We start from the raw sequence: 24227 nt of genomic DNA on the forward strand, positions 1-24227 counted from the left end.
AAACCAAAAAATTTATCTCGGGGCCAGAAGAACCTATCCACAAAAGGTACCCCTGCTGAGCCCATGGTGGCTGCTCCCCCTAGACCCTGCATACCTTATCACCTGGATTGATGCTTATCAGCTGGATCAACACTGAAGCTGCAATGACACTGGCCTGATCGATGCTGGAACCAGGACTGGTGATCTTTTTCCCTTTCCCCTCTTATTTTTTCTCTCTTCTCTCTTTCTTTTCTTCCTTTAATGCATCTCTCCGTTTTTAATTTCTCTTTTCTCTTTCACTCTACCCCTCTATCCAAACCCCACTGCTGTGTGTTTATATAGTAGGTCAGGGACTAATATACCAATTTCCATGCTGTGTAATTTACTAATAAAACTTTCTGATTGTTTGCAGACCCTCTGACTCATTTTTTGTTCCTTTTGACCATGAGCATTTACTAATCTAGGTGCTTTCCCCCCCACTCCTCCCCTTAAGGGTGGGTCATCACAAGCATCAGCTTGCAAAAGTTAAGGATCAGAGCTATTCAAATTTGGCTGGTCTGCTCTCATGAACTCTAAAGGCATTTAACATTTTGGGCATGCTGCATAGACATGGATCTAAGAGGTTGCCAGTTAAAGTCTGCATATGTCTAAGCTCTGCATTTCCATTCCTGTGGCTCTTGGCAAGCTTGGAGAATAAGGTTCTTTTGTAAGACCTATTCTGGCACTTACACAGCCAGCACCGAGGTGGAGACAAGAAGCCTAGCCAGAAGTGAGTTGGGGTTTGCTGTTGGTTATTGTACTTTATATCCCCAGTGTTCCATGTTCCAGGAAAACTGATTAGTTCAAGATCAGCATGGCATGAATATATGGAGGCAACACAAACCAGTTGCTGTTATTTCCTGGGATCGAGAGAGCTGGGTTACACAGACCAAAGACAGGGGGATGGCCTGGAAGAAAGAGTCACATTCCAGCCAAATGTACTAGATCTAGTGCAGAATTGACTGTGTCCCTGTAGAAGGTTCTTTCATGTTCATAATTGTCTTGATTTGGTTTGGATTTTTCTCCCCACTAGTCAGGCTACTCTGGTCCTACATTACCTGGAAAAACGGTGAGGCTATGCTAGAGCTCCTGGCTCAGTGAACACTTACAGAAGGTCTGGGTACATAAATGTACCACCATCACTTTTGAGGCAATAAAAGAAAATGCTGACAATTTCACACAAAGCAGAGGGAGGGCCTGTTATGAAATCTGAAGCCATCTCTGTGTAAGAAAGTAGCAGTAAAGTAGGACTAGCTCCTATGTGTGGGCTGAGCTGTTAGGGCCAAAACCACACAAGCAGCAATGGAACAGTTGCAGATTTTGCTGGCAGGGCCAGATTTTATGAATAGGTGGTGAGAGATGAGCTATCTTCTCATGAATTAAACATAAATCATGGCTTTAGAGAAAACCAAACAGGTTGTGTAACCTCCCAATACTTTTTTTATTAGTGTTTAGATGGGATTAGCATTAGAGGAGATCACCAGTTACATGGAAATTGGATGGAAAGGGACCGAGACAAGGAAGTGGAGCTTAATTGTAAGAGACACAGATCAACAATTAGGGAGTGGAAGAGGGAGAGTTATACTGCCTCATGCCTGGCAACATGATGCAGGGAGTGAGAGACTGGAAACAATGGAAACATAAAATATGAAAGATGACACTGGAAAGGCAGGAAATTGCCAACAAAAAACACGGTCCAATTTTTTTCCTAAACAATAAATATGATTTTTAAGAGCTGCTTTGGTGCTTTTAATTTAGTTGCTTTTGACTGACCTGTCAACTAGCAACAGTAGCCTGAGGGCAATGGGTGATGATTCAGGGCTGCTGTACTTCTGCCTGTGGACCAACAAAAAGTAAGAAAAATGGCTTTTTTTTTTTTTTTTTTAGAAAGAAGAGATGCATTTTCTTCCAAATAGAACATACCATCCATTTGGATCTACATTTTCATCTGGTGCAAATTAGTGTAATTTTGACCATCTCAGATATAAGGCCATGTTCCACTGTTACTATTTGGGGGGAGAAAATACAACAGCAATGAAACACCAAGGATATACCAACAGCAGACAGGAGCTTGCATGGTGACAAATTAGTTTAAAAAAATTTTGATTTGAATTCTCAGAGGGCTGTGCTGCCCTTCAGAAGGACTTTCACAGGTTGGAGAAATGGGCAGAGCAGAACCTTCTGAAATTCAACAAAGGCAAATGCAAGGTCCTGCCCCTAGAGAGGAATAACCCTGAGCACTGGTACAGGTTGGGCACTGACCTCCTGGAAAGTAGCTCTGTGGAGAAGGACCTGGGGGTCCCAATGGACAACAAGCTGTCCATGAGCCAGCAGTGTGCTTTTGTGGCCAAGAAAGCCAATGTAATCCTGGGGTGCATTAGGAAGGGTATTGCCAGCAGGTCGAAGGAGGTCATCCTGCACCTCTACTTAGGCCTGATGAGGCCATATCTGAAGTATTCTGCCCAGTTCTGGGCTCCTCAGTACAAGAGAGACATGGAGCTCCTGGAGGGCAACAAAGATGATTAAGGGTCTGGAGCATCTCTCCTATGAGGAGTGGCTGGGGGAGCTGGGAGGCTTCAGACCTGGTACAGGTTGGGCACTGACCTCCTGGAAAGTAGCTCTGTGGAGAAGGACCTGGGGGTCCCAATGGACAACAAGCTGTCCATGAGCCAGCAGTGTGCTTTTGTGGCCAAGAAAGCCAATGTAATCCTGGGGTGCATTAGGAAGGGTATTGCCAGCAGGTCGAAGGAGGTCATCCTGCACCTCTACTTAGGCCTGATGAGGCCATATCTGAAGTATTCTGCCCAGTTCTGGGCTCCTCAGTACAAGAGAGACATGGAGCTCCTGGAGGGCAACAAAGATGATTAAGGGTCTGGAGCATCTCTCCTATGAGGAGTGGCTGAGGGAGTTGGAAGCATTCAGACTTGAAAAGAGACTACTGAGAGGAGACCTCATTAGTGTATATAAGTATCTTAAGGTGGGATGCCAAGAGAATGGAGCCAGGCTCTTCTCAGTGGTGCCAGCCAATAAGACAAGAGGTAATGGGCAGAAACTGAGGCACAGGAAGTTCTACCTGAATATGAGGAAGAACTTCTTTGCTGTGCAAGTGACTTTGCTCTGGAACAGACTGCCCAGAGAGGTCGTGGAGTCTGGTTCACTGTAGATATTCTGAACCTGTCTGGATGCAATCCTGTGCCATGTGCTCTAGGATGACCCTGCTTGAGCAGGGAGGTTGGACCAGATGACCCTTGCAACCTGACCCATTCTATGATTGTTTCTATCTCCCAAGGGGAAGGGTCAAACAAGAATTTTACATAATTCCTCATGCAGCTAAAATCTGAAGGAAGTGATTTATTTCCACTTCTAAGCAAAACTGAATGTCATGACATGGAGGTTTTCCACAGGACAAAAATTCAAAGTGTTTGCCTCTAGTAATCCATATTGAACCAGTCACAGAAAGCTGCACCACTGCCAGATTTCAGGTCAGGAGGGAGAGAGGAGAAGTGTTTCTGTGAATACAGAGAAAAAACCAAAACCTTGCAACAAAAATCATGCAGTACAATCATGGCAGATCCTTTTTCCTCAGCTTTGGAAACAGTCCTGGGATTATTCATCAGCTCAATAGGCAGTTCCTTTAAAGTGCTAGCAGAAGAGGAAAACCACTGCAAATAACATGGTACAGCATGATCTTTTAGTTAGCAAGTAATGCCAAGTGCAATTAGTAAGTAATCTGCAGAACATATAATTACAAAGCAGCCCTACAGTTTGGACTTGATTTCTCCTTTAGCTGCACAAACACTGCACAAACCAACAGGGGAGACAGGGAATTTTTTTATGATTATTTTTTAAAATAGAAAGTGCTATCAAAATAAGAACTTACTGAATGACAAACCAAACCTTTTGAAATTTGGCCTCTAAAAAATTTATTTCCAATGTTCCCAAGCCACTTTACATGACAATTGCTTCAAAAGAAATCTCAGCAACATGAAAGGGAGTGTGAGACACCTGGGAAGGGGGATGGGAAAACACATTAGTTTTTAATGCTGTTTTTCAGAAGTATTCTCTCTCTTCTTCGAAGCACTCATGAAAGACAACCAGTTTCTGACAGCTTTGAAACCTGAAGATGCTGCCACTCTCTTGTAGAAAAGATACTGACAGGTATCAGTAATATGAGTGTTTCATCCACTAAGGGGTCTGCAGTCTCAACAGAGGCAGGTGCCACTTTGCCAGAAGCTGGATAACACAGTACATCTCATTGTTTCAATCTTTCATCCTATGAATCAGCAGATTTCCAACCAGAGCTGTCCAATACAAATGTGGAAGCCACTGCTCAGAACATGTAAGCTCCAAACACATGTGACAGGTGAAGCAGGGTGACAAGCTTTGCCTAAATACCAGAGAAGAAGGCTCAGAAGAGAGAATTGATCTGTACCTGGCTGGGCAACGGTGTGATGAGATGTCTGACCAGTTACAGTAGGGGAATTTTCACATATTTGTGTCAAAGGGCTTATGAAACAAGGAAACCATGTACAAAGATCATATAAGGTCAAGCTCCCCTTAGGAATAAAGGCTTGTAGCACCATCTGAACTATGTGAGTAGCTTCAAAGTACAGTATAGCTCCTCTGGAAAGCTGCTTTCCACCACTCATGCAGCCCAATGATCAAAAATCTGTCAGCATGAACTCCATAGCCAACCCAGCACTGAGCCTCGAAGCTCCCAGAAAGTCTGGTGTGCTGTACCACCCTTTGCCCTGTGGTGGATCAGGGCCAGGCTGAGCTGAAAAGGTGCTAAGGCCATATGGTTTTTCAGTCCCCTGAGGGTTTGTGGATCAGGGCACCAGAGTATTTCCTATCTTGCTCTCACAAGAAGCTGAAAGACTCTGAGGAAGGTATGTGTGCACAGCATCCTGCCCCTGACTGTGCACCCCACAGCACACCTGAGTGCTTCATACAGCCCAGCTCACTTGTTGGTGGAAGGACAGCATAGGACCAAGATTCTTCTGTCCTCACTTAGCAGTGCAGGAAACGAAGCACATTAGCCTTTAGATGAAAATATCTGGATTGTATTGCCATCACGCAAACCTTGTCCTTTTACTTAGGGAAAAGTACTCATGTATCAGCCTGCTGTTCATTCTGGCTCCTTCTGTAAGGGCTTTATTTTAATTATTATTCACTTCAGTGAATACAAGTCTTCAGTCAACACACCTTTCTCTAGTCCTCCTCCCTGTGTGTGCTTACCTCTCCATCCACCTTGTCTGATCATTACAGACGTGTCTCAGCATCTTCTTCCCCCTAAGGAATGGGAAAAGTCTGCACAGTGGGGTACTCACCTGGAACCCAGGAGCCCTGCATTAATACCAAGTTCTCCCCATGACAGTCTGGTGAGTGACTGACCATGGGCATGTCCCTTGTTCTCCCTCAATTCACCTACTGTTGATTTCTTTCAATATTTGACCTACTGTCCATAAATACCACTTGACTCCAATGACAGTAATGTTTGCCCCAGAAAGCCAAAGATAGACAATACATGCCACAGAGCCCAGTGCCTTCTTCATGTGTTATGGCTTCTGCCAGGAATTGTCTGAGTACATGGTGCAACTGCTGGGAACTGATCTTGGGTTATAGACATCCTCTTCCTAAAGCCCAATAAATCACATGATGCTGTCGGAGAAAGATTACTCTAAGTAGATGTCCTCATCACCTGATTTGTCTATTCAGGTGCCACAGAAAGACCTCAGCTCATACTGCAAGTATTAGCAGCACAATCAATATTGTGTCTCTGTGGACTGTTTAGGTGAATTCATGCAGTAATCCAAAGGCTAACGAATAGACTACCCCTCTGCCAGAGAGGGAGATGGGAGGAGGAAGTGACACTGATATATCTGTGATCGTTAATAATGTTTTTAAGTCTTGCAAATGAAGATAATGATATGGGTAATCAACTGTCTTGCTCCAGGGTATAAACTGATCATCTGCTGGGATAAAATGGGAATTCCTATAACACACATTTTCTTGTCCATTGTGAAGTCACTTGATGGCATTAGCAGATTGATCATTTTATCCCAAAGTCCAAGCCATTCATTACTTCCAGAAGGTTTTGAAATTAGATCAGATGATACAGGAATGCAGCTCACTATAGCAAATGCCAATATCCTCTCAATCATTTTGGTTTCCTTACTTAATAATTGTATTTGGAATTTTTGCTCTTAGATCAAGTTCCAAATTTTACTTTTCTTCCTGTGTGCAATCATTATTTTCATGGATTCATTTTAATTTCATGGACTCTGTTCTGAAGAGTCATTATGTAGGTTTATGCACTGCAGTCTGCACAGCCCCATGAGTGAGGACAGTGAAAGGAACTCACAAGGACACATCAGAGCCTTGCTGGAAAATCCATAGCTAATAACAATGCCAGTTGCACCACAAACAGATATTGCAATTAGCAGGAAAAGAAAAGGAAACTGAAATGTGAGAAGGACATCAATTAAAACCTACCAGTCCTTTCTAGTATCTAATGGTACCTATGCAATTTAGATAAACCAGGCTTTGAAATCTGCACTCCAATCTTTCAAAAACCCTGCAGTTTTGGTAGGCCTGATGCTATGCACAGGCTGGCTGGTGAGCCTTCATTCCCAGAAAAAGTGAAGATAAATACGGATAGAGTTCAGATCCTTCAGCACAACAGCCCACATACATACATGACCCCATCGCTAATTTTCTGCACTGGAAGCTGCAAGTTGGATTTAGCTCTCTACAGACCTCTGGTGAAATCTTTTCTCCAGATTCCCTCATCACCAAATGCTCTGTTGGGCTCAGCAGCAGAAGCAGAAGTTGCAGAATATCTTTTTTTACAGACAGCTTCTTTCTCTTTTCCTCAAGCAGAGTGAAATGAAAAGAGACCAGATTGATGGCAGGAAAGTTTGAAGTCATCTGCTGGGCCACAAGAATTGAGGAACACTGTGGTTCTTTTCTCCATGTATGTTGTACAAGAACCTCCATTCCACCTATGAAAAACAATCTCATGGTGTTTTGCCATCCACTCACATCTCTCATTTGCTGAGATTACTAGCAGGGTACTGGCTATGGAGGGCAAAGGCCCTGTAGGGAGAAAGTCAGCTCCTCTGACCACATCCCAGCAAAGGGACTATTTTCTATCCTATCTCTGGTTTCACTTTGACTTTTCTCAGCACCACCACTCAGAGGTGGCAGACCCACAACTCCCTACCCCTAAGCAAAGGGGCAGAATGTTTCAAGGACATTGTGTCAGCTTGTAATTTTCTTTCCTGTATCAGCTTTTAAATTTGACAGGAAGACTTGAGCAGAAGACAGCAGATGTTGCCTTGCTTGAAGAGCAAAGATGATAATCACCTTATCAGAAAGCGACAGGAAAATGACTCTTGGCTCCCATGTAATTTTGAACTCAGTGGAAGGTTGGACCTGGGAGCTGTTGTCTCTTTCTCATACTCTGTCTGCTGAATCTCTGCCGAGTGCGAATCAGAATCTGGCCACGTCTGCCTTCATACCTGGACCTACTTTGCTGATGTCTTCCACAAGTCAGTCAGTTCTTCAGAATAAAGGTTAACTCATGGAACTCCTGGCCACAGGATAATGTGACTGCTAAATTCTAAAAAGTATTTAGGGGAAAAAAATATAAAAATAGAAAAACTGATGTCTTAGAAATAAAAGAATACTTTGTTTGGCCAACTCCCTTATTTGCAAATCTCTGTAAATGTGAGAATTGTATAAGGTAATTATATTCTTTTTTGGGTTTTTTTTTTGCTTGTTCATTTTTGGTTTTTTGTTAGCACATATTTTTAGCATCCTCTACTTGCCACTGCTGAAACATGGAACTGAGCTAGACAGACCTCTAGTCTGACTCGGTATGGCCTGTGCTCTTAATGCTTTCTTTCTCACCTCAAATCTCCCCTGGCATCCAGCTCACCTTTTCCAACATTTCTCAATTACTTACTCATTCTGCCCCACATTCTGCCACCCAGTTATGGATTGCCAGTAATTTTATGGATCTGTTGGAAAATAAAGCCTCCCACTTCATCTCTGGTAAAGCTGCATGGCCATGTAAGCAAGAAGGGGTTAGAAAGGGCCAGGACTTGTAACCTATTCATTTACAAGCAGGAACATTTTCTAACACACATAGCCAAGGGCAGCAGTCCCAACAATGTTGAAAGGCCACCTTACAGTTCACTGAAAATGTTAATGCTCAGTGATGCATACCAGATATATATGGATCATTAAGTATACATAAATAGAAATACATATATATTCAGATACATACATGTGGGTGTGTCTACAAAAATATATATTTAGCAGTACAGACAAGATTAATGATTCCCATCTATAAATGAGTGTTCACACACATACACACATAATGAGTCTTCTAAAATGATGCAGGGCTGTGAAGCAAAAAGGTTATTTCGCTTAATGTAGGTTTGGAGAGATGCTTAGCATGGCAGATGAAGTGGCAGGAGTAATAATTATGAGTCAGAGATGGAAAAACATAAAGCCCTTCTCTGGACCCATGAAAACATCTCACGTCTGATTTGAACGGTACAAACTAGCAACTCTGTCAAGCAAATACTGCTTCTGTTTGGATAGATCACAACTGACTAGAAGGGGAATACAATGTAATTCCTTTCCCCTGGTGGACAACCTCAGGCAAGTAACATGCCGTGATTATGGCCTGTCAACACAGGAATGTTAGATCTGACACATCAGAACATGACATCTTTAAAAGATATACTAGTCACCAGTGAGGGTTACAGGACAGAACTTGGAAAACTGCAGATTTCAAAAATACTAGTGCTTTCTAGGCATTTATTGTGTCCTCTAAGAACATGTCTAACCCATCACCCTTAAGCATTATTTTCCTAAAGGATCCTTTGCTTTCTACAGCTGCTTTTCCTACACCTGTGTCAAACACTGAAATGTGCTTTGGTATACAGCTCTACACTAAAGGAGCTAAATGAGAAAAGTGTCAAAACAACCATGAAAGGAACTACAGAAGTGGATGATCAGTCAGGAATGGACGGAGAAGATTGGATTCACCTTGCTTAGGCATTAGTTCCAGGGCAGACAATCTCACTCAGTCTCATGATTCTGTGTCAGAAAACTACATTCCTAACAGGGTCCACTCAGCTTGTAAGGAAATAATTCACTCTTGCACCATTATAGCCATACGAAATAACAGGTTGGAACAGACCTCTGCAAGACATCCTGTCCAACTCCCCACTAAAAGCAGCTCCAATTCAAAGTACACAGAGATATTCAGAACCATATAAAGCCCCTACATGCAAATTTACAGATTTTAACATACTGGCAAGTTCTTTAAGGTTGTCTTAAGACATGTATACACAGCACAAAGCAGAGAAGGTCTAAAAAGCCTAGGATACCCATACAATAAAGACAGATAATGCAACCGCTCACATAATAGCCATGAAGTGGTATGAAATTCTGTGGTAAAGTGGTTGCTGCTCCCTCCAGCCCAGAGAGCCCCTCACAGTGTATCACACAAAATAAAGGCTGGGAAAGTCATTCTACTGATATACTGATTTTAATAAGATAGTATTATGATAATAGCGTTAATAATGCAATATGTTAGTAATAGTTGGAGTATAATGACTATTTAATATGCATTCCCCTCAGAATATTATTTTTTGGAATTAGTTGAACACAGACCACTTTGATACAAATCAACGGAAGAAATTTTCCCTAACAGGAATCAGCTGAGACCACTAGATGAAATATTTTGCATTTTCCAGGATGAAAAACAAATATTTAAAAGCCACTAGCTACCTAGTTTGGCAGTATACAAATATGACCACAGTTTTGGTCTCTCTGCCTCAGCCCTGCTTCTAGTCTAAGAGCTCCCACTGACCCCATCATCTGCTGGGAGAAGCTAATCCCAAACCCTTGTGCTCCTCTCATCAGATTCTTGAAATCTTTGGGATTTCTATCCACAAACACAAATTCCTTTCCTCCAACCCACTGTGTGTTATTTTGGTTCAGAGGATGGCCAGTAGCAATGGTAAGGCATTGATTTCTTCCACAAGCTCAGCATGATCCTACACTGCCCTTATTTATTAGTTCACTAAAATTCTCATTGTGAGAAATACCTAAGTGATCTGCATAGAAATGGTTTGCATACAGGCTTTATAAATGAGCTCTTTCCTCCTCAGCTCCTTTTATGCTATGGATAGGAATTTCTTTGAACATTTATTGCAAGTATAGTGTGAAATTTCTTTGTACAGCTTCTACAGACTATTAAGAATAGTTTTTAAAACTGCTAATGATGACAGTAATAATAAAAACAATAGCAATAACAATAGAAATAGCAATAATAATATGCCTGCAAAGATTTCAAAAGAAAAAGTCAGCTCTCATCAAAGCTAATACAGAATATTCAGGAAGATTCCTACATTCTCCACCAGAAGACTACAGAGATATAAATAACAATAACCTTAGATTTATAATGCATCTTTCATCTCAAAATAAAACTGCATTGATTTATAAAGTAAATGGGCTAAATCCACAGCTAGTTGCAACTGATTGGCTCCATTGATTTCAATGAAGGTGCTGATGTGCAGATTTATGTGAGCTCAGATCTGTCTCTCTGCACGTGTGTCTGCATGTGTCTGCATGTGTGTGTGGCTGGAAAGCAACACACATTTTGTATTGCATAAAGGATTTCACAGAAAAACACTGTATTAACTGACACAGAAAGTGACACATTATCACCACATTTGGAGAAAATGCATAGAGTGAGTGAACAGAATTGCAGGTTCTAATCTTTAGCTGGGAATTGGCATATATTTCCCCAACAAGATGCTCACAGCAGTCTTGTGAAAAGGGTCACAGGTTTATCATATGCTGTTGCATTTTGATCTTTGCAAAATCAGGGACAATGTTTGCAGATAGCAAGGCAGCAGATGCACAGATATATTCTTCTACACAAACAAGTACTACACTTTTAGGAAGAAAAAGCCAAAGCTGAGGCATCATTTTCGAATAAAGGAAAAACTAGCAATGTTACCTCTACTCCAATAAAATCTCCACAGCTGTCTGTGACAGACACAGAGGCTGCCTCATTCTGCCCCAGTACTGTTTGGGGAAAAAGCATAGGAGCTGCTTCTTTGCTTTATATAAAAGCATAAAAGATAACCATAATTACTTAGCCTGCCCTTCCTAAGACATTTTATCACAGGATATTTGGATGTGCTATACGGGAGTTGGCTATGCCTTCCTGAGCCCCCCAAGACTACAGCACTAAAACATTTCTTCTTTCATGGTGTAGATGGCAAAGAAGCCCTTTCAAATGACCCTTTGTCAGAAAAGCAGAAGAGGATTTTCCCCCAGCCTCTTCCTTGCGCCTAAGATGAGCTCAACTGCAAGTACAGACTGCTCCTCAACACATAGTCACTTCTGTTTGTGTAAAGTCGATGGAGATGGTTTTTGAAAGGCATAACAACACAAATACAGTTGGAATAAATTTAAATCACTAGCAGATATGTCCAACACACACAACTATTACCTTGTCCAAACTTGCACAGAAACTGATAACAAGCATAGCCAAGTCTGCTCTCAGTTTGTCACTACCTGTGACACCAGCAGTGAGATCCACCTACACATTTCTGCCACATAAGTAGGCAGATGGACTGAAGCCTAGAAGAAAATAAATTTGGCCCGAATCCCTTTTCTTTTGCAAGTAGTGAAAATCTGCAGGAACTTCAGGTGCAGATGTAGAAAAGCAGGCAAATAAAACTGACTGCAAGATGAAATTTATAATCTAACTCCTGCCCCTGAACTGGAGTGATGCAACAGTGTCTGATGTGATTTACCAAAGGCACCCCTTCATGCCACTGCAAATATGCTTCACAGGCATGCCTCAGTCTAAGGCATCCTAGCCACCTTGCTTTCTGATCCTTTTCAGAAAGCTGTTCCAACCAGCTCAGAGAAAATACAAGTAAGAAGTTATCTCTGCAAGCAATGAAGGCAGTGCATCTAGTCCTTACTTTGTTCAGAATCCCAGAGCAGAGTGCTCTGATCTGCTTTGTGAAAGAGGTTGGATGACTCCTTGAAGTTGCCTTTGAACTTAAAAACATCCCTCACTCCCCCAGTTATTGAACTCAGATCCTGGCCTGTTCTTGTGCCAACATTACTCCACCAGTTCCACCAGCCTTATGCAGCGCTTCAGCACTCTTGGGAGGAGGAAGATCCAAGCACCTTCAGTGCCAGGCCAGGCTCTTCCTTCCATGGTATGGGTGAACATACTACACCCCACAACAGGAAGGTTATTCTGAGCTCAGCTCTGCATATGCAAAATGAGAACACTTTTAGCTTGAGCTAAACCCAGATGTACACCCCACAATGCAGACAAGCAAGCAGTCATCTCAAAAGACAGTCATGCTGCACAGCTGGAGCAAGCACAGAACTGACATTAGGTGCATCCATACAGATCTCTGACTTCTGAAATGCTCTGGACCATCAGATCCAAGAAACACAATCTCAGCAGTAATTATAAGAAAGGACCACTGGTTGTCACTAGGTGTAACCTGACCAGGGCTACACCACTCCCCAGAGAAATAGATTTACCTACTGTGCTTTGTGAACTCCCAAGTTACAGCTTGGGATCATCTCTCCTTGTTATATGCCCTGTCATTACTGGAAAGAGTTTGGCTCCGTCATCCATTTGCCACATGATGCATGGACATGACAACCAGGTCTGTGACCATCAGCAAACCCCACAGAACAGCACCATGCCTTCATGCAACACTATATGTGTAGCTACACAAGGCTGCACTGCACACCATGAGGCTTACCATGCACTTGGGGATCTCCATGCACCCCTTCTGCCATCACAATTTAAAATAGGAGCTGCCATACTTACGTCATTATCTGGGTCTCTATGCCAGGGTCTACAAGGGATCCATCCACAAAAAGTGGTGTTGATGTGAAACTGTATTTACTCCAGGATCTTCCCTCATCAAAACTCACCCTGGGATAGAAGCAGACAACATTTATACACACAAAGATATTTGCTCTAGAGCAACTGCAGCAATTAATGTTGGCTAAGGTCTTAAAAATATTAGCTCTAGAGCAACTGCAGCAATTAATGTTGGCTAAGGTCTGCAAGCTCCAGCAGTTAGATTTATAGACAAGCACCAATCTTTGCCATTTCCCAGCCCACTAATTCATGCTCTTCATGTACTTTGAAAGATCAAAGCCTTAGAAAGCACAAATACTGGCAATAAGGACATGGATATACTTGATGCAGCTGTAGATCAGACCTCAAGGGATCAAGAGGCATTGCCAAGACCTGTTTCTGGATCTGGAATAGCACCTGGCATGAGGCATTACTCAGAGCATAAGCAGCTCTGGCCTGAATGCATGAAAATTGCTATCACAGCCACAGGATGTTTTGACCCATCCACGTATCAATGCCAAATGGCATTAGCTACAACCCCTCTAGCCCTACTAATATTTCTTTGCATGCCATTTTAGAGGTGGTCTCCATTTTACAGAGATGGAGGAAGGAAACCAAACTGAGCCACATTCAATGGATAGTTTAGGTGATCGTTGCCTGTTACAGTTGAGCAGCAAAGCTGTATGCTGGTTAAAACTAAAGCATTTCCCCTTTTAGTGGCTCAGTGTTCATGCTTTACCTGACAAACTAGTGTAATTCAGTGGCTTTTGATCTGTCCCTACCCACAATTACGGGACACCTTACTTTCCATTTTTATCAAAGAGCATGCGTAACCTAACCCAGCTGACAGGGTCTCGGTTGAAGTAGAATTAGTACAGTGAGCTTTTAGATGAGCACAGGAGGGTTAGCAAACCCTGCTGTAAGCTCCACCCCAGCAATCACTCTGATAACTGCAGAGGAGTATGTGAATGAATAGTCTAACTGATCACACCAGCAGACAGACTGGGTGAGGACTATGGTAGCCTCTGCTTTAGTGCCTCTTCCCAATCTCCCTCATGGCTTCCCCCCCAATCCATGGCCCAGGAGTCTCTCTGACGCCATAGGAGTGCCAGGCTCAAGCCTTGCCCATACATGGGCCTGTGTGGCCAATGTCCCAGCCTGGACTCAGCCCATCCCTGTCCCTGCTGAGCTGCCCTCTGTCCAGGGCTGGGGCTGACCCTGGCTGCTCTGCTCCTGGATGGGGCAGTGGGAGGGACCATAGCTGCCAAATCCTGTTCTGCTGCCCCAGGGACCTTGGTGGGCTCCTGGCTTCCCGGCCCTCGGAGAGCTACCAGCCCTCATGTCCCTCTGACAGTCTGTGACAACAGTGCAGAAAACAGCCAGGGGAGGGTGTGTACACTCAGCTGCTGCTGCAGCAGGAAAGACAACCTGCAGCCATCAGCACCCAGCTCCCGGAGCTGCTGTCCATGGACACTGCTGAAAGCAACCAAGCTGCTCTCTGCTCCCACACTCTGCACACAATTGCTCCTCAAGAATCTCTGCCCAGAATTTCAGCTCCAAATTATAACAGCAAAGGAAGAACACACAAAGAAGCACAAAAGTTTATTGGCTATAAAATTATTTGATCCTTTCCCATCAGGGCCATTATAGAGTTCTCTGTAAGTCTGCAAGGTACCTGAGCCATGAAGGCTGACAGATTAATCTCAGTGGACATAACCAAAGATATATGGCACAAGCTTCTTTGAATAGCAGGAAACACTTCCCATTTAAAAGTGAGCATTAAACCAAATTTGCCTTATTTGGGAAGGGATGGAGAGTGTTGAACGTGTGCATGTGCAGACGCTTCTGAGCGCCTGAATCTGTCTAGAAGGGTCTTGGTGGAAACTGAATCCTCCCCACTCCAAGTAGGTAGCATCAGGGACACTATCTGAGATGGCAACAAAGGACCAGGATGCCACTGTAGTATGTATTACAATCCATGGGTTAGAACAACCTCAGATCTCTGGTGTGGAAAGCCAAGGTTGGCAGCCACTATTCCATAACTCTCTGTCTCTCACATCACCTATCAAGACACCTTCAATGCACATCTGCCAGAATAGGAAGTTGACTTTAGACTAACGACAGTAAACTGAGAGTACGACAGCATACAAAAATATTATCTGTCCTAAATCTATTTATTTAAATGTATGTATCTTCCCATGCACCTGTGCATTTGTATGCGTTCTGCTTGCATGCTTATCTCTCTAAATAGCATTTCAGTTTCTGGGGAACAGCATGGTTCATTAGCTTAGCTAAAGTTCTCTCAGCTTTTCAATTATCTGCCCCTCTTTTCTCCAGGATGAAACTTACTGTACAATGTTTCAGCCTGAGAACTAATAGATTTACATGTACCCTTTAATCTATTCCACTCTTGCCAATAAAACAGGTGCCTACTGAGGCAATATGAAGCAAATTCCAAAATCCCTAAGGGGGCAATTTTGGAGGAAACCTGTTGGAGCATATTGATAATAGCTCTAAATCACTATTCATTTAATAGAGTGGGTGGGCCACTCGTAGTACTGCACATGCCATTCCATGAGGCTTAGCAGAAAGGGAACACAACTGAAATGAACCTTTGCAAAGCAAAGGTGAACTGAGCTCTCAGCTCCTATGGAAAGTCAACCTGTGACCAAATAATTACCAATATCTAAGTACAGGTACTTGTACGTAACGTGCTTTTTATATCCAAAGACCTTTCACAATTAAAGATACAACTAAAACAGTTACAGCTGGATTGAATAATACAGTAATAATGGTTAATACATGACTGGCATCTCTTACAGTAAGTGGCTCACCTTTCACTCTTCCAGAGCTCAACTTGCCATAGTCTCATGTTCCTAATGCTGGTGACACCAACTCTGGACCAGCACACACTTCTCCTGCCTTTACTCATATTTGGTTTGGTCTAAAGGCTTTGACATAGTCCTGACATCCTCTTTCCTGAGGGCACTTCAGTTACAGTCATGACAACAGAGCTACCTATCAGTGGCTTATATTTCTAGTCACACACTAAGACATTCTAACCACAGACTGAAAGTTGGAGTCTGCCCTGTTACTACTGTCCTCTATGTGTCCAGTTATGGAGGCTGACAAGATGCTAACAAGAGGGTACTGGCCCAGGCTAACCCCTGGCCCTGACTCACTACATATATATAACTGCAACAAGTTTGTTTGTGATAAAATAACCAACCCATTTCCTGAACACTAGAAAACAAGACAAAGATTGCAACCCTCATTTTGCATATAATTGTAATTCTAAATGGAGACACAGACCTCTTGAAGAGCACTTGGTTCCCCTATCCTAGAAAAATTACAAAGCCTTAGGAATGAGCCAATAGTCCTGTGGTTACCAATCCATTATCACACCAAAACTAAGGCAGCCGTTTCTTTAGCTCAGGTGGTAAAGAAATATGCTCAAATGCAACATATTCAAACTTTTATAGAAATCTATGATGCATTCATCCCAGAGTTATCTGTCAGGTCAGAAATATAAAGTCCAGAAGCTTTTTATATTGAAAAAGTAGCCATTGATTTTCTTAAGGTACATCTCTAGAATGTTAGCTTGTGATGGGTAAAGACAGCCCCTCTTCAGGTGTCCAGATTCAAAATAATTGCAATTTCACTGAAGGATTTTGTACAAGAATGACTCAGGTAGAGGAGACCTTAACAGCTCATCACTGCTGCCAAACACCATTGGTTTTTTTTTACTGTTTCACTGAAGGCCACATTTCCTGTTCTGCAGGAAAAGCATGTGATAGACATGTGCTTAGCACTGTCAAGCTGAAACAACTCAATATTGCAGACAGGATCACAAATCCTGTCTCTGAAAGCTATTTCTAACTAATTTACTTCTAAATGGCATTAGAATCTGGGTGGGTCAATCCATTAGACATGCCCCTCTTTCACTTGGGACCAGAGACTGGAGTGATGCTAACATCATACCCACTCTCTGTAAACAGTGTTAGTTCTGGATTTCAGAATGCCTCTCTCCAGTGTTTAGTTGGTGCAGGAGTCAGAGGGGCAAGAGTGAAGGAGAGGATAATTTTGAGTGGTATCTTTAGTGTTTAGACTCTTATAACCCATTTATAGCAAAACAGCATCTTCAGCTGAGAAATCTTTTTGCCCCATTTCACCTCTAGCTATATACAGTTGCTACCACTCTATGTCTGGAAATTGATAGTTGAATACTGTAGGAGACAGAGATATTAGAAACATATCTCTGTTGTTCTTATCTACACCTACTGCCGTTTCTTCTCCCTCCCTTTATCTTACTAGATTAATGTTAAATTCTGTGAACAAAATGCAGAAGTGACAGATACATCCTGTCAGAAATATCTGAAGCACAAAGGATGACTTCTTACTTAGTATATATGTGTCTGTGGGAAAGAAATCCCACCTGGAGGCTCATAGTACATTACCAGTGCAAAGAGTAATTCATATATATGTGTGACTATACATAGAGCCATTATACTTATTAAATGATATGATAATAATTATATTGATCAACAAAACAAAAATGGTGGTAAAACACTGATAAGAATTACTGCATTTACTCATTTTGTAGACACTAGCAGATGTTGACAAGGTGATGCCACATCTGTCAGATTATCCCCATCAGAAACCCTTGTCAAAGTAACCAGTTCCCTTACCACATGTGCCGGATGGGCACTGATGTGTGTTTCATGGCCACTAGTGCCCCTCCCCAGTCCAGAAACCACACGTTGTATTCCTCCTCGAAGATCTGCAAACAAATTAGGAACTGCATGAGTGCCCCGCTCCATTGGAAAGAGAAGAGTCAGAAGAAGAATAGCAAAAGGCTCCATGCTTTCCTTCACTCTGCAAAACATACCTGTCTCCAGGAATTTCCACCATCAGAAGAGATGAACACGCCAACATCAGTGTAGGAAAGCTCAGAGCCAATATTGCCTGCAACACAAGTGTCAAGACATTCTTGTATGGATGAACACAGAACAGCATTTTTCCGAGCTACTAAAATTGCTTGGCCTGACCACTGCTTTTTCGCAGTTCTTGATTCTATTCCCACCTGAAAACATCACCATGGTCAGGTGGCGACATTCATTTACAGGAGCTGTGACATTTCATCTGAAAACATCACCATGGTCAGGTGGTGACATTCATTTACAGGAGCTGTGACATTTGAAAATTGACACTGGGGAGAAACAGTATTACAGCTTATCTTCCAAACAGATAGTATTACCAATAATTGCAAGTCACTAAAGGCAGGCTTTTTCTAGGCAAGGACCTACATACTCAAAAATCTGTGTATGAAACCTCATGCCTATTTCATGCAAATCATCAGAATGGCAGCAGAATAGCAGCCACCATCCCTGGCTACCAGATATTTCATTCCATACACATTTTTCTCTGAACTTCTAGTCTTTGTGTTCAGGCTGGTGAGTTGCATCTCTGTGATCTGCCAGTCTTTATTAAGGGCAAGGTAATTACCTCTTATCTCTGTTTCTGTGTAGAGGAGACTATCCAAAGGGAAGTTACTCATACAGCTGAGTTTAAAGGTGAAACCCGTACCCCACTGAAGCCCATGATTATGAGGCTAGAAAGTCTACTCAAGATTCTGTCAAAATGCTCGAACACATAACTGATCTCAGAAGGTGAAGTCAACTAAACAAAGATTCTTACTAGGTTTATGAATGGTTTGCAATTGACAAAGACTATGAGTAATGAAATGTAAGTTCCACTTGAATAAAATCTTGTTTGTTTAGGTATGAACCATACCCAGGGGCAGAAGTGGTTCAGAAAATTAAGGTGGGTCAAATGACTTTGCAGCAGACACAGACACCAAACTGAATAGCATTCTAGAAAACATTGCGTGTTCTCGCTGACCGAGCTGTCCCAGATTCTGAGTTTAAACTTACTGGTTACTTGATATGGTTCTCAATTTTAGTCTTGTAATTTCCATTATGATGGAAAGTGTTCTGCTTGCATCCTTACAGGGTGAACTACTATGTCTTCACCATACATTAGGGAATGGATATGCAATTGCAAAGAGAAGCATCAACCTCAATCAGATGTAGAGAAAGGACAGCAGAACACCATTTGGAGACACTACATCAGAGCTTGAAACAGTTTTTTCCAAGGTCCCTAACCTGAGATAGCAGAGATGATCTCACATCTTACAGAGATGATAAACCTTATTACAGAGGAAATAATGAACTCAGACTAAATCCCCAGGTCTCTGGTACCCCTGAGCATCCACCACTAGTTGCACAAGAGAGATGCCTAATATCTGAAAAATTTGTCCTAAATAAATCTTATTATATTATTCCCCAAACTTGCCTGAGGTCAGCATCTTGCTCCTGCTTTCAGAGTTAAAACTGTCACAAGCACTGGGCTCACTGAACAATGCAGGTCTGCACTAAATTAATTTTTCATTGCCTCCCCACTTTCCAAAGCACCCAATGATTCAGAGTGACCAACTGCTTTAGATAGGGCTGCAAGGAAAATCTGATGTGAGCAACCATACAGGTCAGTCTATAGGGATGTCCAGCTTCATGAGGATAAATCTACTGTGTTGGTTCAAAGGCCTTTTTAGCCCAGGGTCTTATCATGGGTGAAAGTCCTCAAGAATTAGAACCTGATTTAAAGGCAGAACTGTAAGTTTTGTATCATCATATTTTTGAATACTGAAATAGAAAAAAGCAACTTTTCAAGGCAAGGAAAGGGAGCAAAGTGGTGAGATTTTGTTGCCATCACTTATTTATGTCTGTTTTTCCGTACAAACGAGTCCTATTACTTCCCTCATTCTCTCCATCTAGTTTCAGCTACAGGGATTCAAACCCCATGAAACATAACTAACTCCCAAACAAGAGGATTTGGCAGCAGTACAATTAGATACTAAAACATAATTCTTCCCTTTGCAAGAATCTAACCTCTATCCTGTATCAAGAGTCCAAGCTTCCAATCATTGCTGGAAATGTCCCACAGTAAATCAAGTAAGACACAGAGTGTCTGAGCAGTCAATGCCTTTGAGAACAAATTGCAGTGCTTATCCTTGAACACATTCACCAACATGGTGAGATGCTCTTGTTGTGAAACTGGTTAGTGGAAACAGATGCGTATATTCCCAACAGGTTAAGCTTTTTATTGTACAAAGCAGTAAGGCAGAAATTATATTCTGGTTTTTAAAGGTTAATTGTTAGACTGGGAAAGCATTCATCCCATGCACTGGCAGCATGAGAAGAACCTAATTTACTAACAATTTAGATCAGTGCCTAGAATCTCACTGTCCTGTTGCCTCTATTTGCTTCCTAAAAGGTTAAAAAAAAGCCTCTGCAATTACAGCACCATGAGTAGGACTTGTTCCTAAGCATCCATCTAGCGAGTGCAACCTGCCAGGAGTGCTGACTTCACTTGGCTATGCATAGGGAGATCTGGAGGTTTAAACCAAATTATCTCACTCCATTTGGCCTGGATCAGTGAACTGGAAATCACATGGTATCTTCCTTGTTGAGATATAAATGTCATGAAGGGAACCTGTCTCTCAGGTTCTGTCTTAGTCTGGCAGACACATAGAAGCACAGAAGGACATGAGAATGAAAAGGGCTGGAAGAAATAGTGTAAATTCCTATAGGCAATATGTTAACATGACACACTTGCAAGCCACTGCTAGGCTGAACAGGACAAAGGAGATAAACTGAGCCTTAGAAAGAACAGTTAAGTTATTTGGACACATTTGAGCATATGTAGGAGCCTCCCTTTGAAGAAACAGAACAGCCTACATGCTTCAGAGGCCAACTTTCAATAGCATCATCCATTTGGAAAGCATTTTGTTAGCCCAGCAGCTCCCACAGAGCTGCAGCAGTTCTGAGTGTGGTTGGTAGCCCTATCCATCCTGACTAGGCTACATGCTGTGTGCAAAGAGGGCCTATGATGGTGGTCAGATTAATTACAGTGGGTCAGCTATTGCCACCATGAAGCATTGTAGCAGGTTGGCATCAAAACATCTCAACTCGCCAAAACACTATTTTGCAGAACAACCCACAGTAACAATGGCCTGTGCAGCACTGATGAAGTGCTGCTAGTCTTGTATCAATACGTGCCATGCACAAGACAGACACTCATGAAATCCAGGCTTTACCTGAGAGACTTTGTGACAGCTCTGTGCTTGCTACTCAAAAGGTGGAAAGTATTGATACTTCCTAGGAGCCCTAGGTACTATTTTCATTCACAGCAGCTCTGGCAAACAGGTAGACATGTACACCAATGGTTGTAACAGTGTTAAGTGAAAGGACTCAGTAATGCCAGTTGGTAAGGATCTGTTGAAAGTGTGGGCTTAGATCCGCCTGACAAGCATTGCCTTTTTTGAACTTGGGGCAATATACCTTCTCCTAGCCCATAGCAAATGGGAGGTAATTGAATTAGCTCAGCACTTGCTGAAACAGAGCTGAAAGCTTTTACACCAACGGAAAACATCTCATATACTCTTAGGCTCCCAGTGAGGTATGGGTGAGTGGTGAGAAGCACTTAAGTTCTCACCTGTTGCCACCAGCAGCCCAGGAGCTGTCTCTTTGCTGGAAATGCTTCCTGAAGTGTATGGATTCTCTGAGAGTTGCAGACGTAAGTGCAATGAGCAAAAGGGCTGTTGACAGGAAACAAAAGTCAGAAGCTTTAATATGCAACAAGTCAAATATCAGATGAAACCTTGGTGACTGCACATACATGCTCTGATTCTTCTGAAAATGACCCCTCTGCTCTTAGCACTGTTATAAATAGCAGCATATGTTCATTTGCAGGAAAAGCATCATAAAAGTACTGAGAGCAAGAAAAGCAGGAACTCTGCACTACAAGCAAGCCTGTCTGCACTTGTTTTTATCAATGATCTGATCTAGAGCACTTTTCCCAGAAATTTTCTTATTCTGACTAGTGTTACAATAAAAACAAGAAAGATGGTCAGATTTTTCTCTTAAAAGCTATGAAGCTATAGATAAAGAAATCTACTTAATTTATTTAGCACACAGTAAGTCAAGAGAAAAAACACAGGGAGAATTTTGTTAACCTAGTGACTAAAAAAAAGCAGTTTTGAAGGAGTCAGTTGTGTCTTGGAAAAGATCTGACACTCACCAGCTGGCAAAGTACAGGATGTCCTCTTAGATCAGTGTCTGGTGCCTGCAGCAAACGCCAGTCTCTGCCCTTGTTGTAGGTAATGAAAGTCTTGACTTGGTCATCTATCTTCCTGTTAGCCAGGAATATGCCTTTGATCCCTGCTACCTAGGAAAAATGGTGAGAGATGAAAAAATACATCGGAAGAACAGGCCAAAAGCATGTCCATCTGAGCACTCTCTGCAGTGGAAGGTCTCTGAAAAAGCAATGAAGTCATCTCAATCCAGCCTTAGAAGATTGTGAATTGCATTAAAAGTACATCTTGATGGTGGCTGCAAATCTGAAAGGCCTTGTGTGGTCTCTCTCTCTGGAAGTAAAAGACAAGGCTGTTCACAGAGCAAATCCCTAGCAAACAGCTCACTCTTACATTTCCTTGAGTGCTTACACATAGGCTGATGATGGGCTTGAAGGTACAGCATGCAGCATGTCATACATGAGCTCTGTGAGCTTGAGAATGCAGCTGGCCCCAATCCATCCCCAGACTGCCAAAACATGGGAAACACGTCACCTCAGAAGTAGTATGAGATCTTTCCACGTAAAAGGGAAAAAAAGTCAACACAGAAGATGGAAATGCTGATATACTGATGTTTTGCAAACTTGATTTCTTCACTTTCTTTCTGCTCCCAAATTCTGACAAAATCAACCCAGTTGTTTCAAATGTTTTGATTTTTGTTAGCAGAACTCATTCTAGCAGAATATGGTCCTGTCAAAACATCCCCAGGAAGATTTCATGTTGAGTCTAGTCTCTGTTGCACAGATATGAAAGTGAGACAGGAAGAAAGAACTTGCTGCAAATCTGCAGCTTCCTGGCAATAGCCAGGATGCAAATCCTTCTACACTGAAGCCCCCAGAGTGATACTACTCTTTGAATGACCCTGTGAAAATCTCTATTGGCATTTAACAGTAAGGACTCTATGATACACAGCTGAGAAATACAGAGTTTGCCCAGGAATAGGAGACAATGAATGTTTATTTTAGATGGTTCATCACAACATAGACATACATTTTTTCAGAGGCAGGAAAATACATGTAGGTGAAAATAAAGTGTAAACCCTGTCCTTCATACTGATCTATGTGTTATTTGTGAGTTTTCTCTCATTGACTTAAACTACCTGGATATTTATAACAAATTGTTGATGTTGTTAAATGAGCATTATTCTGGTCGAAATAAATGTATAGTCCTAACTTCTACATGTAACTGCAAAAACATTTCTCCATGTAAAGGTAGAAGTCAGCCTGCAACCATTACTGTTAGTATTACTGATTAGTTGTTTGCTGCTGGCTAAGAACTGAGCCCTGAATCTCAGCAGATCTTCCATCCAACAGGTAATGACACACCAAAACCAGAATGTTCTGAAGAAACCATGAACCACACAACTGCTCTGCATGGACTGCTGGTGGCAAAAGCTGATGGGGCCTGGCATAAAAATGAGAATGGAACATAATTTGGGTTATAAGTTATTCATCTGTCATCTCTGGGCAAATGGCACCTACAAACATTTGCCTATAGTTAGAAACTGTTCAGTGCTCGCAAAGGTGGAATCCACATTCCCTGCCTGTGAGCATGTCTCTCTAGCTGTCCAAGGGGAAAAAACAGTATTTTGAGTCCTTCTATATAGAGACATCCACTTTACAATGAGAAGGATAATAGTTTTCCCTTTTGGAAATGCCACATAGCTAACCAGTCATTAACTTGAAAGCAACCAGTTGTCACACCTATAGCAGAATGCACTGTATCTATTCACACATGAGTTGACTCAGCTTCAAATCCAGTAAATGCCTCAGGGCTCATCCCAAAACAAATGAAGATCCTGGGAGGTTGGTAAGAGATTTACACTTGCTTGAACTAGCAAGCAGTTGCTGTTCTTTGTAGGGTGACCTTTACTACATACCTCATAAAGGTCAATGACGATATTCCCCTCCAATCCTCGACTGCTTTTCACATTTTCCAAGGCCAGGGTGAAGTAGACCCCTCGGGTGTCCGAGATATACAGGTTGTATGTGTCATTCTGGTTCCACTCTTGAACAGCTGCAAAGACCTGATTCTCATCTGTGCTGATAATATGCATGTCCTGTTAAAAGAAGACAAAAGGCC

At 42.2% G+C, this 24227-nt stretch overlaps 1 protein-coding gene across 1 annotated transcript in view; it reads right to left on the reverse strand.

The window, feature by feature from the left end:
- The window catches only part of SORCS3 (sortilin-related VPS10 domain containing receptor 3), a 92124-nt gene that overhangs the window by 41835 nt on the left and 26062 nt on the right, over window positions 1–24227 (reverse strand). The window contains exons 5-10 of the mRNA XM_009085151.1: window positions 24025–24204; window positions 22094–22240; window positions 21509–21611; window positions 17844–17920; window positions 17644–17735; window positions 12920–13027 (exon numbers count right to left, since the gene is read on the reverse strand). Coding sequence (XP_009083399.1) covers window positions 12920–13027; window positions 17644–17735; window positions 17844–17920; window positions 21509–21611; window positions 22094–22240; window positions 24025–24204 — 707 coding nt within the window. The remainder of the gene's footprint in view (window positions 1–12919; window positions 13028–17643; window positions 17736–17843; window positions 17921–21508; window positions 21612–22093; window positions 22241–24024; window positions 24205–24227) is intronic.

The sequence above is a fragment of the Acanthisitta chloris genome, unplaced genomic scaffold (genome assembly GCF_000695815.1).
Source record: "Acanthisitta chloris isolate BGI_N310 unplaced genomic scaffold, ASM69581v1 scaffold2362, whole genome shotgun sequence".
NCBI classification, from domain to species: Eukaryota; Metazoa; Chordata; class Aves; order Passeriformes; family Acanthisittidae; genus Acanthisitta; species Acanthisitta chloris.